The 11776-nt window shown below is 49.3% G+C and overlaps 1 protein-coding gene across 2 annotated transcripts in view; it reads left to right on the forward strand.

Moving 5' to 3' along the window:
* Positions 1 to 10383: 10383 nt before the first annotated feature.
* PGC (progastricsin (pepsinogen C)) overlaps positions 10384 to 11776 on the forward strand; it is a 10725-nt gene continuing 9332 nt past the window's right edge. For both annotated transcript variants that reach the window (XM_011943830.1, XM_011943840.1), the window contains exon 1: positions 10384 to 10503. In XM_011943830.1, the coding sequence (XP_011799220.1) occupies positions 10445 to 10503 (59 nt within the window). In that variant the 5' untranslated portion in view covers positions 10384 to 10444. The remainder of the gene's footprint in view (positions 10504 to 11776) is intronic.

An 11776-nucleotide genomic window follows, 5' to 3' on the forward strand; every position in this document is an offset into this window, starting at 1 on the left:
AAGTGTGACTGTACTCCAGGCCTGGTCTTTTTTTTCTGAGACAGGGTCTTGCTATGTCATCCGGGCTGGAGTGCAGTGGCTCAATCATAGCTCACTGCAGCCTCGACCTCCTGGCCTCAAGCAATCCTCCTGCTTCAGCCTCCAGAGAAGCTTGGACTATGGGTGCATGCCACCATACCTGGCTAACCTGCCCAGTCTTGAAAGACATCAAAGTTCAGGAGTTCCTTCCTTCCCTGTATCCAGGGATTAGATTAGATTTCCCTTGGAGCAGATTCGATTTCCTGCTCTCATACGTCACGTTCAACCCTGTCTCCCCACTGAATCCACCACTGATGGCAGCAAGAGATGATTAAATAAAGCAGTGAGACTGTGGCCTATCTCAGTCCCAGGCCTCATGCTAACGTTGGCTGGAGAGCCTTAACTTGTGGTTGGCTGGACTTAAGAGGCACTGGGCTATGAGTGAAATCAGCTGAACTCCCACCTGCCAGGGTCCTGCTAAAGAAATGCAGGGGCGGCTGTCACTTACAGACTTCCTGAAGAAACACCAGCGTGACCCTGCCAGCAAACACCTCAACTACGTCACACATCAATGACAGAGGCTTATACACTGCTGTCCCATAAGATAATAATACTGTATTGTTACTGTACCTTGTCTAAGGTTAGACACACAAATGCTTACCGTTGTGTTACAGTTGCCTAAGGTATTGAAGACCGCAACACGCTGTGCTGGTCAGGGTAGGAGCAACAGGCCCTACCACACAGCCTAGGTTTCTGTAAGTGCGCTCCATGATGTTCACACAATGAAGTCTCCTAATGACCCCTCTCTCATAATACATTCCTGTCATTAAGTAACATATGACTGCCTATACACCTGAGTGGGTCAGGCTCTGCCCACCCACCTGTCACCACCCAGCTCCTCATAGGGGTGACTCATTTCTTACTGTGTCACCAAAGCTGAATGAAGCTGAGTCCTGAGAGGACACAGCCCTGTCCTCAGGGAGTCCCAGTCTGAGAGAGACGCAGCCCCGTCCTCAGGGAGCCCCAGTCTGAGGGAGACGCAGCCCCGTTTTCAGGGAGCCCCAGTCTGAGGAAGACATACAGCCCTGTTCTCAGGGAGCCCCAGTCTGAGGGGAGACGCAGCCCCGTCCTCAGGGAGCCCCAGTCTGAGGGGAGATATCTTAAAGACTCAAGACAGTGGGGAAGTCATCTGTCAAGGTCGGAGCCATGCCCTGTGGGAGCTGCTGAAGGGTGGGACTGGGGGTCAGTGTGGGCCTGGGGCCCAACTCACCCTCAGTGCCTGAATCTCTCTCCCCAAATGTATTACTCTGGGGAGATCAAGCTGGGGACACCCTCAGAGCTTTATGATCCTCTTTGGCATGGACTCAGCCAACCTGGCAGTGCCGTCAGTCTTCTGTGAATGCCCAGCTGTCGTGCATGCTCTTCTAGAGCCCACAGGAGGGAGGTGTCTAGAGCTTGTGGGAGAAACAGTCCCTCCCTCCTGTGAGCTGCAGCAGTAAGTCCCAGAGTGGCAAAAGGCATCATTCTTGTCCTCCTGAAGCTTCCAGTCTCTTCAGAAAGGTCAGGAGCACAGGCAGGGGTGAGCAGCACACATTATAGGCCTTATGTTTCATGATGTCCAATATAGAGTTCAAAAAGAAGCCCCTCGGCTGGGTGCAGTGGCTCACGCCTGTAATCCCAGCACTTTGGGAGGCTGAAGGGGGTAGATCACCTGAGGTCAGGAGTTCGAGACCAGCCTGGCCAGCATGGTGAAACCCCGTCTCTACTAAAAATTCAAAAATTAGCTGGGCCTGATGGCACATGCCTGTAGTCCCAGCTACTCATCAGGAGGTTGAGGCAGGAGAATCGCTTGAACATGGGAGGTGGACGTTGCAGTGAGCCAAGATCACACCACTGCACTCCAGCCTGGTGACAGAACAAGACTCCGTCTAAAAAAAAAAAAAAAAAAAAGAGAGAGAGAGGCCCTTTGGAGGGCTGGAGATTCAGGAAGGGCTACATGGAGGAGGCAAGGTGGGAAGAGCCACCAGAATTGGAAGTGGCAGAGGCAAAAGGCGAGGGCACCAGGCAGGAGAAGCCACAGGAGCCAGTGTGGCCTTCAGCTCACCATTTAGGAGAGCACAGGGTCCAGGGTGGGGTGTAGGTCACCACCGGAACCAGATGGCGCTGATGTGGGGTGAGGGGAGGGGAGGCGCAGTGTGGGCCTGATGTGCATGCCTTGCTCCTAACAGCCAGGCACAGGTGCTCCTTGGAGGGCTGTCTCAGCAGTGGCCTGGGCTTTGACGTTGTGACTGTAGGTGGGGGCAGGAGGCCAGCCAGTGCCCGACTGAGTTGGGAGTCCAGCTTCCTTCCTGCTGAGGGAGGTTGCAACCTCCTGGTTCTCCTGAGGGCCACCCCCAGTGGATTCCCCTCCTCTCGAGGGGGCAGACCCAGGGTTTGGCCATCACCAACCAGGAGTGTGGCCTAAGCCAGAGGGAGCTGGACACCACCTTCTAAAGCATTCCCTTTGATGGGATAATGGGGTTGTCCTATCCATCCATCTCTGCAGCTGGGGCCACCGCAGTCATGGATGGCCTTGTTAAGTGGAACCTGATTCCAGAGCCGTGGTCAGTTTCTATCTCAGCAGGTGAGAGAACCCTTCCCAGGAGCTTCCTCCTCCACTCCTCCATGCTTGATCTGTCTCTGAACAGAAGCTTCTGTTCACAGTACCACAGCCAGGGCCTGTGTGGGTACAAGAGAAGCAGGATAGTGACGAAGTGGGCCAGGACTGCTGGGTTGATTCAGAGAATGGGCTCCTGACATTGGGGTCTGATCACCCTGCAGCTGCCTCCTCCCAAGTCTGTGTCTTTGGTTTCATAGCCAACAGGATGCAGTTACTGCAGGAGAAGTCGCCTTTGGGAACATGAGCAGCCAGCTGTGCACAGGCAAGGCCCACTGGAGCCCTGTGAATGCCAGAGTTATTGGAAGGTCACTTTGCTTTAACCCATTGCGTCCATAAAATCACAGGTGGAATGCACCTGTTATATATGTCTTATGTAAAATGTATTACGACAAAAACATGGCTATTCAAAGGAGGTCACTCATCCCTATTTCACGTGAACTCTCCTCTGCATCTTTGCCATTGTGAGCTATGTTATGATGGGTGAATATGTAGTCTCCCCAGCAGCCCAGGACTCCCTGAGAGCAAGGACTGCCTCCCCTCGTTGCCACTGGGGTTCTCTGAGGACTAGTGTTCTGTCTCCTTTCTTCTCTCCCTTCTCTTCCTCCTCCTTCTTTATCTATCATCTATCTATCTATCTATCTATCTCTGTCTATCCTCAGAGACCTTTGTTGTGATCTTCTTTTTAAAATGTGATTGGCCAAGCGCGGTGGCTTCATGCCTGTAATCCCAATACTTTGGGAGGCTGAGGTGGGTGGATCACAAGGTCAGGAGTTCGAGACAAGCCTGGCCAACATGGTGAAACCCCGTCTCTATTAAGAATACAAAAATTAGCAGGGCACGGTGGCAGGTGCCTGTAATTCCAGCTACTTGGGAGGCTGAGGCAGGAGAATTGCTTGAAGCAGGGAGGCAGAGGTTGCAGTGAACCGAGATCATGCCACTGCACTCCAGCTTGGGTGACAGAGCAAGACTCTGTCTCAGAAAATAAATAAATAAATTACTTAATAAATAAAATAAAATGTGTTTTTGGCCGGGCATTGTGGCTTATGCCTGTAATCCCAGCACTTTGGGAGGCTGAGGTGGGCAGATCACTTGAGGTCAGGAGTTCAAGACCAGCCTGGCCAACATGGCGAAACCCCATCTCTATTAAAAATACAAAAATTAGCCAGGCGTGGTTGCATGTGCCTGCAGTCCCAGCTACTCGGGAGGCTGAGACACGAGAATTGTTTGAAGCTGGGAAGTGGAAGTTGCAGTGAGCCGAGATTGCACCACTGCACTCCAGCCTGGGTGAGAGAGTGAGACTCTGTCCTTAAAAAAAAAAAAAGCGACTTTATAAAAATTTTGTATTGAAGTATAATGGATATACAGAAAGTCATATCTATCAAGATTACAGCTCACTGACTTCTCACAAACTGAACATACCCACAAAACCAGTACACAGATCATGAAACAGAATGTTATCAGCATTCCCCAAAGATCCTTTTTCCTTTTCATGCCCTGCCTCTAGCCTCCTGCCCAATTTAAAGAAAAAGATTAATACTCAGCTGATAGTAAGGGCTGGCTCTGTGCTGGCACATTCATAACCAGGGCCTTATTGAATCATTATGGCAAGCCTGCAGGGTAGGTATTATTCCATTCTACAGTCAAGGGAACTCAGGCTCAGAAAGGGTAAGTGAATTGTCAGGATCAAAGCATTCATAGGTGGTGGAGATTGGCCTTGTAAAGTCAACTTCATGTCACACATCACATTCTTTAATATGTGCATGGAAGAGTGAGTGAAGAATTTGAATAGAGTCCACAAGTCATCAGAAATAAATCTATGTGGATATATCTGATATTATTTTCCCAGAAACATCCCTTATTTCTTCTGGGAACTCCTCCTGTCCACACTCTTCAAAATGCTTCCTAAGAGAGCCACCAAATTCTTTTTTTTTTTTTGAGACGGAGTCTCGCTCTGTCGCCCAGGCTGGAGTTCAGTGGCCGGATCTCAGCTCACTGCAAGCCCCGCCTCCCGGGTGTTACGCCATTCTCCTGCCTCAGCCTCCCGAGTAGCTGGGACTACAGGCGCCCACCACGTCGCCCGGCTAGTTTTTTGTATTTTTTAGTAGAGATGGGGTTTCACCGTGTTAGCCCGGATGGTCTCGATCTCCTGACCTCGTGATCCGCCCGTCTCGGCCTCCCAAAGTGCTGGGATTACAGGCTTGAGCCACCGCGCCCGGCCAAGAGCCACCAAATTCTTATATGATCCTACCTGCTGCCCATAGTTGACTGATTCAGGAGAGGACACCTGACCTCTGATGGGCCAATCAGAGAACTTTCTTGGGAATTTTGGGTTAATTATTTCTCTGGAAATGTAAGACTCAACTGCTGTTGGTCAGTTACATGGAAAAAGCCAACCTACCAGAGGAAAGAGAGAGAGGAGAGAGGGCAAAGCAAAGAGAAGCGGGAATGAGAAATGGAGAAAGGGTCCTAGTAGTGTTTGCATCTCAGATTCTAGCTGATCCTAAGGCTCCACCCTAGCCCTCCCCTTCCTGAAGCTGGGCTGCTCTGCGAAATGCACCTTCATCCACCCAATACAACCTCCTTTCCACCAACCCAGAAAGGAAGCAGTCATCTGCAAGCAAAGGTATGTTAATCAAAGACCAGAGGAATAAAATAGTTTATCTGTCCATTCATCCGTCTAGATATACAGAGATCTATTTTCAGATGTTTGAGATACAGACAGATAAAATGGACTCCTCTGTATTCTACCATGGTAGAATGGGAATAAGGTAACCTATGTTGTGTGCTTGTTGTGAGAATTGCAAGATTAAACCCGTAGAAAGTACCCTGCCTGGCACATCCTCAGTGATGGGATATTTTGGCAGGAGAGTAAGAGCCCATTTTAAAACCCTAGGTTCAGTTCTTCCTTACAGTAGAGTCCTAATTAATAAATGTAGAAGGAATGATGGAAATAGAAAAATCACCAACACCATTGTAATGACTATTGCAAGCGTGAACCAGTAAGGGATGCTAAAATTAATGGGCAGAATGATGAGAAACAGGATACTTGCTTAGCCTCAAAGTATCTCTCCAGAAGATACTTAATCATTACCAGTGGAAAAATGGTAACTTTACTGCAGAGAAATCTGGTAGACCTCACCTCACCACATGATCCAGGTTAAATTAGCAGTAATAAGACACATCAATGTCATGTATGTCCTGGTACGGTGCACTGAGAAGGGCACATCTCTGTGGCATACTTCCCAAAATGCATGCCCTTAATCTCATATGAGCACACATGAGAATAACCTAAATTGAGAGGCATTCTACAAAATAACTGTAGCAAGATCAGGCCAGGCACAGTAATTCTGTAATTATGAGTTACAGGCATGTAACTCTCACACCTCTGCAAGAGACCCCACTACCAGTATTCCTCAAAAGGTGCTCCTTTAACCTCTGCTTGAGTGACTCTGAGAATGGAGGGCTCACTATTCTACTCCTTTGGATGATTTTTAGCTTGTGAGCCCAAGTGCTATTGATAGCAGTGAGGAATTGGAAATAACCCGAATGAATAGGGCCAGGTAATCTTAGCTACCAAGATGATAGAGTACTGTGTGGCCACTGAAAGTGATAAAAATGTGGCCTATCTTAATGCACAGAAATGTGTATATGCAGTAATCCAAAGTGACAAGGGCAGAACAGTAGTTGCCTTTACACAATGATCACGGCTATGTTCACATCTCAGTGTGTACAATAAGAGCTGGAAGATAATTTAGAAGGCCACAAATAGTGCAATTTTGAGTTGCCTTGATTTTTTTAAAAAGTGACCTATGTATAGAATTTTAAATACATTTAGTATGCAGAATTTTATTTCTTTATTTTATTTTATTTATAATTTTTTTTGAGACTGAGTCTCACTCTGTTGCCCAAGCTGGTGTGCAGTGGCACGATCTCGACTCACTGCAACCTCTGCCTCCTGTCATGCCTCAGTCTCCTGAGTAGCTGGGATTACAAGTGCCCACCACCACACCTGGATAATTTTTGTATTTTTGTAGAGACAGGGTTTCACCATATTGGCCAGGCTGGTCTCAAACTCCTGAACTCAAATGATCTGCCTGCCTCGGCCTCCCAAAGTGCTGGGATTACAGGCGTGAGCCGCCGTGCCCAGCCTAGAATGCAGAATTTTAAAAAAATCCTCCATTAAGGGACTTGGGGATTGTTATGTCATGATTGATTGAGAATGTCTGCATGGAACATTAGATAGGGAGGGATTCTAAGGCCATGTTTGAGCCCCGTGGGAGTGACATGATTGATTAGTGATGTCTGCCAATGGTGACGAATGAGCAGTGGTAGTGTGCATGCTATGTAGTTGCCACCTCTTCTAGAGACATTCCCATTCCTATTGTCATTTTGTCATTTTTGTAGACCTTCCGAAGATGAGTTTGTGATATTGAAGGGACCATGTGCAGGAAGAAACCTCTTCCAGTTAAAAGCTATAGGATTTTGAGTAAGTCACTGGGATATAAGATGGTATGAAATAAATACCTTAAGGGAACAAAAGCAAAATTTTCCACAATAACAGTCAGTTTGAGAGTAGGTGGGCTCAATAGAGAAGACTTCGTGGCATTTGTGCTGGGTCTTGAAGGATGAGGAGGTTTTACAGGTGTCTATGCTCAGGAAGCGTAATTCAGATGGAGGGCATAGTGTAGATAAAGGCATAAAGGTGAGAAAATAATAGGCCTCCTGGGGAGAAAGAAAGCAAAGTGTATATGTAGGTTAGTTGTAAAAGATGATTTTGGAAATGTAGGAAATGGAAAATGTCCTGAATGCCAAGATAACAAGTTTGAGTTTTATTTAGATAGCGGTGGGCTTCTGGTGAGTTTTGATGCAAGTGATGCTTAAAGGAAATGAGACTGGAAGGCGACAAGAAAAAGCCTGGGCACCACCACCATGAGGGGACCTAAGGACCCGGAATTTGACAAAATCCTCTGGGGGCGTAGGCTAGCAATCAGAACCCTGGGATAATGGGGTATGGAAGCTATAACTAAGCCCCAGAGAGACAATCTCCTGAGCTCTATCCATTGTTCAGAGATTTCCTGAGCTCTGAGCCAGGCACAGGGATCAGAAGCTGTGGGCTCTGCTCTCTGGGAGCTTCTAGTCTATGGAGGAAAAAACAACATGGCCCTGGGAAACAACTGGAGACCAATCCCAGACAGTGTGAGATCCAGTACCAAGGGAAGGACACCAGCTGGGTGTGCAGCATTTAGGGGTAGAATTTGGGTGAAAGCCAGCATGTCAGGCATCCTGGGGCTTTTGTACTCATAGGAGGTGGCCTGGAAGACTTCTAAGATATCCTTTGGCACTGCAGGCCTCTGGCTCTTGGAGGAGAGACCTTGAGGGAGAGCAGAATTTGACCATGTAGCAGGGAGAAAAGTGGGTTTTTCAGATATGGGGGGCAGCAGACAGGGCAGACCACAGGCAGGAGAGGACTTGGGATCTGACTGAGCTGTCAGAAGATCAACTGGGTAGGCAGAGGCTGTAGGCCCCATGGTCTGGCAGCCAAGCAGGGATGCCCTAGCTTGATGCAGTCAGTCAGGGACTCTCAGAGGGATTTGTTGGGACTTGGGTGTTTGGGGAAGGTTAGCCTGGCAGCAGCCAGACTCCTGGAATCCTACCAGATAAGAAAAGGGTCCCTGAAGCCTTTGTTGGGGAATCTGGAGGCTTCACATGACTTAGGATATCCCATGAATTCTGTTATATTAAAGGATTTGGCAAGATTCTAATGACCCGGGCTGGGCACGTGGCTGTCGCCTGTAATCCCAACACTTTGGGAGGCTGACGCAGGCGGATCATGAGGTCAAGAGATTGAGACCATCCTGGCCAATATGGTGAGACCCCATCTCTACTAAAAATATAAGAAAATTAGCTGGGTGTGGTGGCATGCACCTGTAATCCCAGCTACTTGGGAGGCTGAGGCAGGAGAACTGCTTGAACTTAGGAGGTGGAGGTTACATAGAGCCAAGAGAGAGCAAGACTCCATCTCAAAAAAAAAAAAAAAAAAGGTTCCAATGATCCTATAACTTTTATTTACCTGCTCTTCCAAATATGGGGACTCGCCCCAACCCAGGGAAGGCATTCCCTATCTTGTCTTTCACCTCAGAGTCCAATGTACCTCTGGGGACTGCAGGGAGGAATGGGAGCTGAGTCGGCTTGAGACACCATCAGGTAGGGACCTCCCTTCTGTGCCAGGCCCAGCCGACTTCTAGTCCTCCCTCCCCTCCCGCATTATAAGGCTTGGGGAAGCTCCAGGGCTCTGGCTGGGCAGTGGGTGGCAGTGGCCACCCCCACCTGCTGGATGATATCAGTGTTTAGCAGATCTGGTCCTGGCCTTCTGCCTGGGGCCTGAGGACCTGATAAATCTGCTTGGAGCCCTGAGTATGGGGTACAAGGTGGCAGAGAGGACACTGGCATGGGGATTTTTTTCCACTCACTCCAAAGTGGAGAGCTGTCCTGGGCCAGGTGGGCAGGCACTGGGCCAGCTCCAAGTCACCTCAGGCAATGGGAAGCTGGAGCTGGGAAGTGGGGTGGGGTTTGGGGGAGGTAGGAGGAGGGGTGGAGTCCGAAGATGAGGGATAGAGGAACTAATAAATCAGACTTGGGGACTGCACAAGGGCTTGGGAGCGGGTCATGGGAGACATAGGCACTTTAGGAGAACTGGAGACAGAAGCAGGGACGCAGTGGGGCAGAAAAGAGAACGAGGAACAGCAGCAGGGTGCAGGCCTGTCCCTCCTCATATGCCCCTGCTCCAGGCCTCTGATTCAGGCTGGTATGAAAGGCACAACCAGAAGCTGGTGTGGCTTATTCTATGAGTGTGTCCTGAGCATTTGCTGAATTATAACAAGCATTTCTCCAAGTGTCCTGTTTGATCTTGAAAGCCTCTGAAGCTGCTCAAATAGCTGTGACTTCAGCCATTGTCATCCCAGCCCCACCACCAGCACCAGAACTCCCGACACTGCCATCAGCACCACCCTCACCACCACCATCATCATAACCAGCATCCTAGCTACTGACCTCCTGACCTTCTGACACCCCTATCTCCTCCCCTGAGGGTTTGAGGGTGCTAGGAGTTAGGACTTGGAGTCAAAGCTCCAAGTACACAACCTAAAGACAAGCAGTTCTCAATGATTTTGCCCATCCAGAAGACACTTAGCAGTGCCGAGAGACATATTTGGTTGGCACAATGGGTGGACTGCTCCTGGCGTCGAGTGGGTAGAGGCCAGGGATGCTGCTATACATTCTGCAGTACACAGGATGGGGTCCACAACAAAGAACTATTTGTTCGAAAATGTCAACAGCACTGAGGTTGCAAAACCCTGGCTATAGATCCTATCTATCCCAGCACTCTGCCTCCACCTTTTTCTGGCCCTCGTCCCCAAATGCACACATTATGCCTCTGGTTTGGGGACAAGACGTAATCTTTGCCACTCCATCTTACAGTAACTTTCTCTCTTATCACTTGTACCTCCTGGCCTCTGATGCTTGAACTAAAAAGTCAATAACATGAAAGTCTGTTGCGGCTACCCTCAAGAAGGAAAAATACACAGAAATAATTGATACACAAAGAATAGGGCACACCCTGGGTTGAGGTCATGGCTGCCCAGGGCAGGGAGGCAGCGACTAGGCTAATCCTGGGCATATAAAAGAGGAAAGAGTACCCAGGTCTTCACTGCACTGCGACTGCAGAACTCGGAGTGGCTCTTCCTCTGTGGCCAGTTGGAGACCAGCATCATGAAGTCGTTGGTGGTGGTCTTACTCTGCCTCCAGCTCTTGGAGGCAGCAGTGCTCAAGTGAGTCTGGGACCTGGCTGCTGGTGCAGGGAGACTGGGTGGGAGCCTAAAGCCCTGCCAAGGGCAGCTGGGCCAGGGGACACCCTGCCTGTCTCTACTCTGGGACTTCTGCTAAGGGAAGGGAAGCCTCCCTTTGCTGATGTTGGACAGGACACATAGGTGGAAGGAGACACAGCCCCTGCCTTCAGGAAACTTCCCACCAAAGGGAAAAGCACAATCCCTTCCCCCACCTGCTGAGGAAGAGACAGACCTGAAACAGAGATGGTAGGGGTGACTACTGCCCAAGCAGCCCCTGAATGGCAGGTGTGGATTCTTCCCACAGAAGGAGCAATCCTTTCTGGATAAGGGATATCTTATCCAGAATCCTTTCTAAAAATTGTTTTAAGGCTGAAAATTTACTGGCAGATGCCAAAATCATCTAAGCAGAAACACAGTAAATATAAATCTCTATACCCAAGGGGTCAGGAGAAAACTCTGGAGTAGATGGCATGGCTCACAGGCCATCAGGAAGGCTCCCAGCCTGCCATCTTGCCTGTTATTTCTCTATCCAAGAGTGCTTCCTGAGGCCAAGAGCTGGCTCCTCTCAGAAACTTCTATCAATATGCATATTTGGTAGAGGTGGTTAATTAACTTTCATAGCTCAGGCTGAAGGGGTTTAGCAGAGAATTTCTGGAGAACGCAGAGTCCCCAGGAAATGGGGATTAAGCAGGAATTCTGGAGCCAAGAGCAAGGCCAGAGTGGACCCCTAGAGACTCCCAGGCAATGGCAGCAAGGAAGTCTGGGAAGGAGAGTGCCGAGGGGGTGACTGAGCCCATAGGAAGGGACAGAAGCCGTGATTTCTAAGTTCCAACTCCAGAGCTGATCTGTGGTCCAGACCACTCAGACCAACTTCCCATGGTCCTGGTGTCCTGAGAAGAGCAGTGATGGGGCCTAGGACATGCAATTAGCAGCTGGGACAGAACTAGGACCCTGTGTCCTGAGTCCCAGCTAGTGCTGTTGCCCTTGCTCCATGCTCTGTCACATCCAGCTGTTGCCAGATGCCTGAGGGCCGCCATAGGAAGGAACTCTGGGGTGAACTTTGCTATCTCTGAAATCTTTTTTTATTTGAAACAGGACTTTGCTCTTGTTACCCAGGCTGGAGTGCAATGGCACAATCTTGGCTCACTGCAACCCCTGCCTCCCAGGTTCAAGCGATTCTCCCACCTCAGCCTCCCGAGTAGCTAGGATTACAGGCATGCACCACCATGCCCGGCTAATTTTGTAATTTTAGTAG

This window comes from Colobus angolensis, unplaced genomic scaffold, assembly GCF_000951035.1.
Source record: "Colobus angolensis palliatus isolate OR3802 unplaced genomic scaffold, Cang.pa_1.0 Scaffold105, whole genome shotgun sequence".
Lineage (NCBI taxonomy): Eukaryota > Metazoa > Chordata > Mammalia > Primates > Cercopithecidae > Colobus > Colobus angolensis.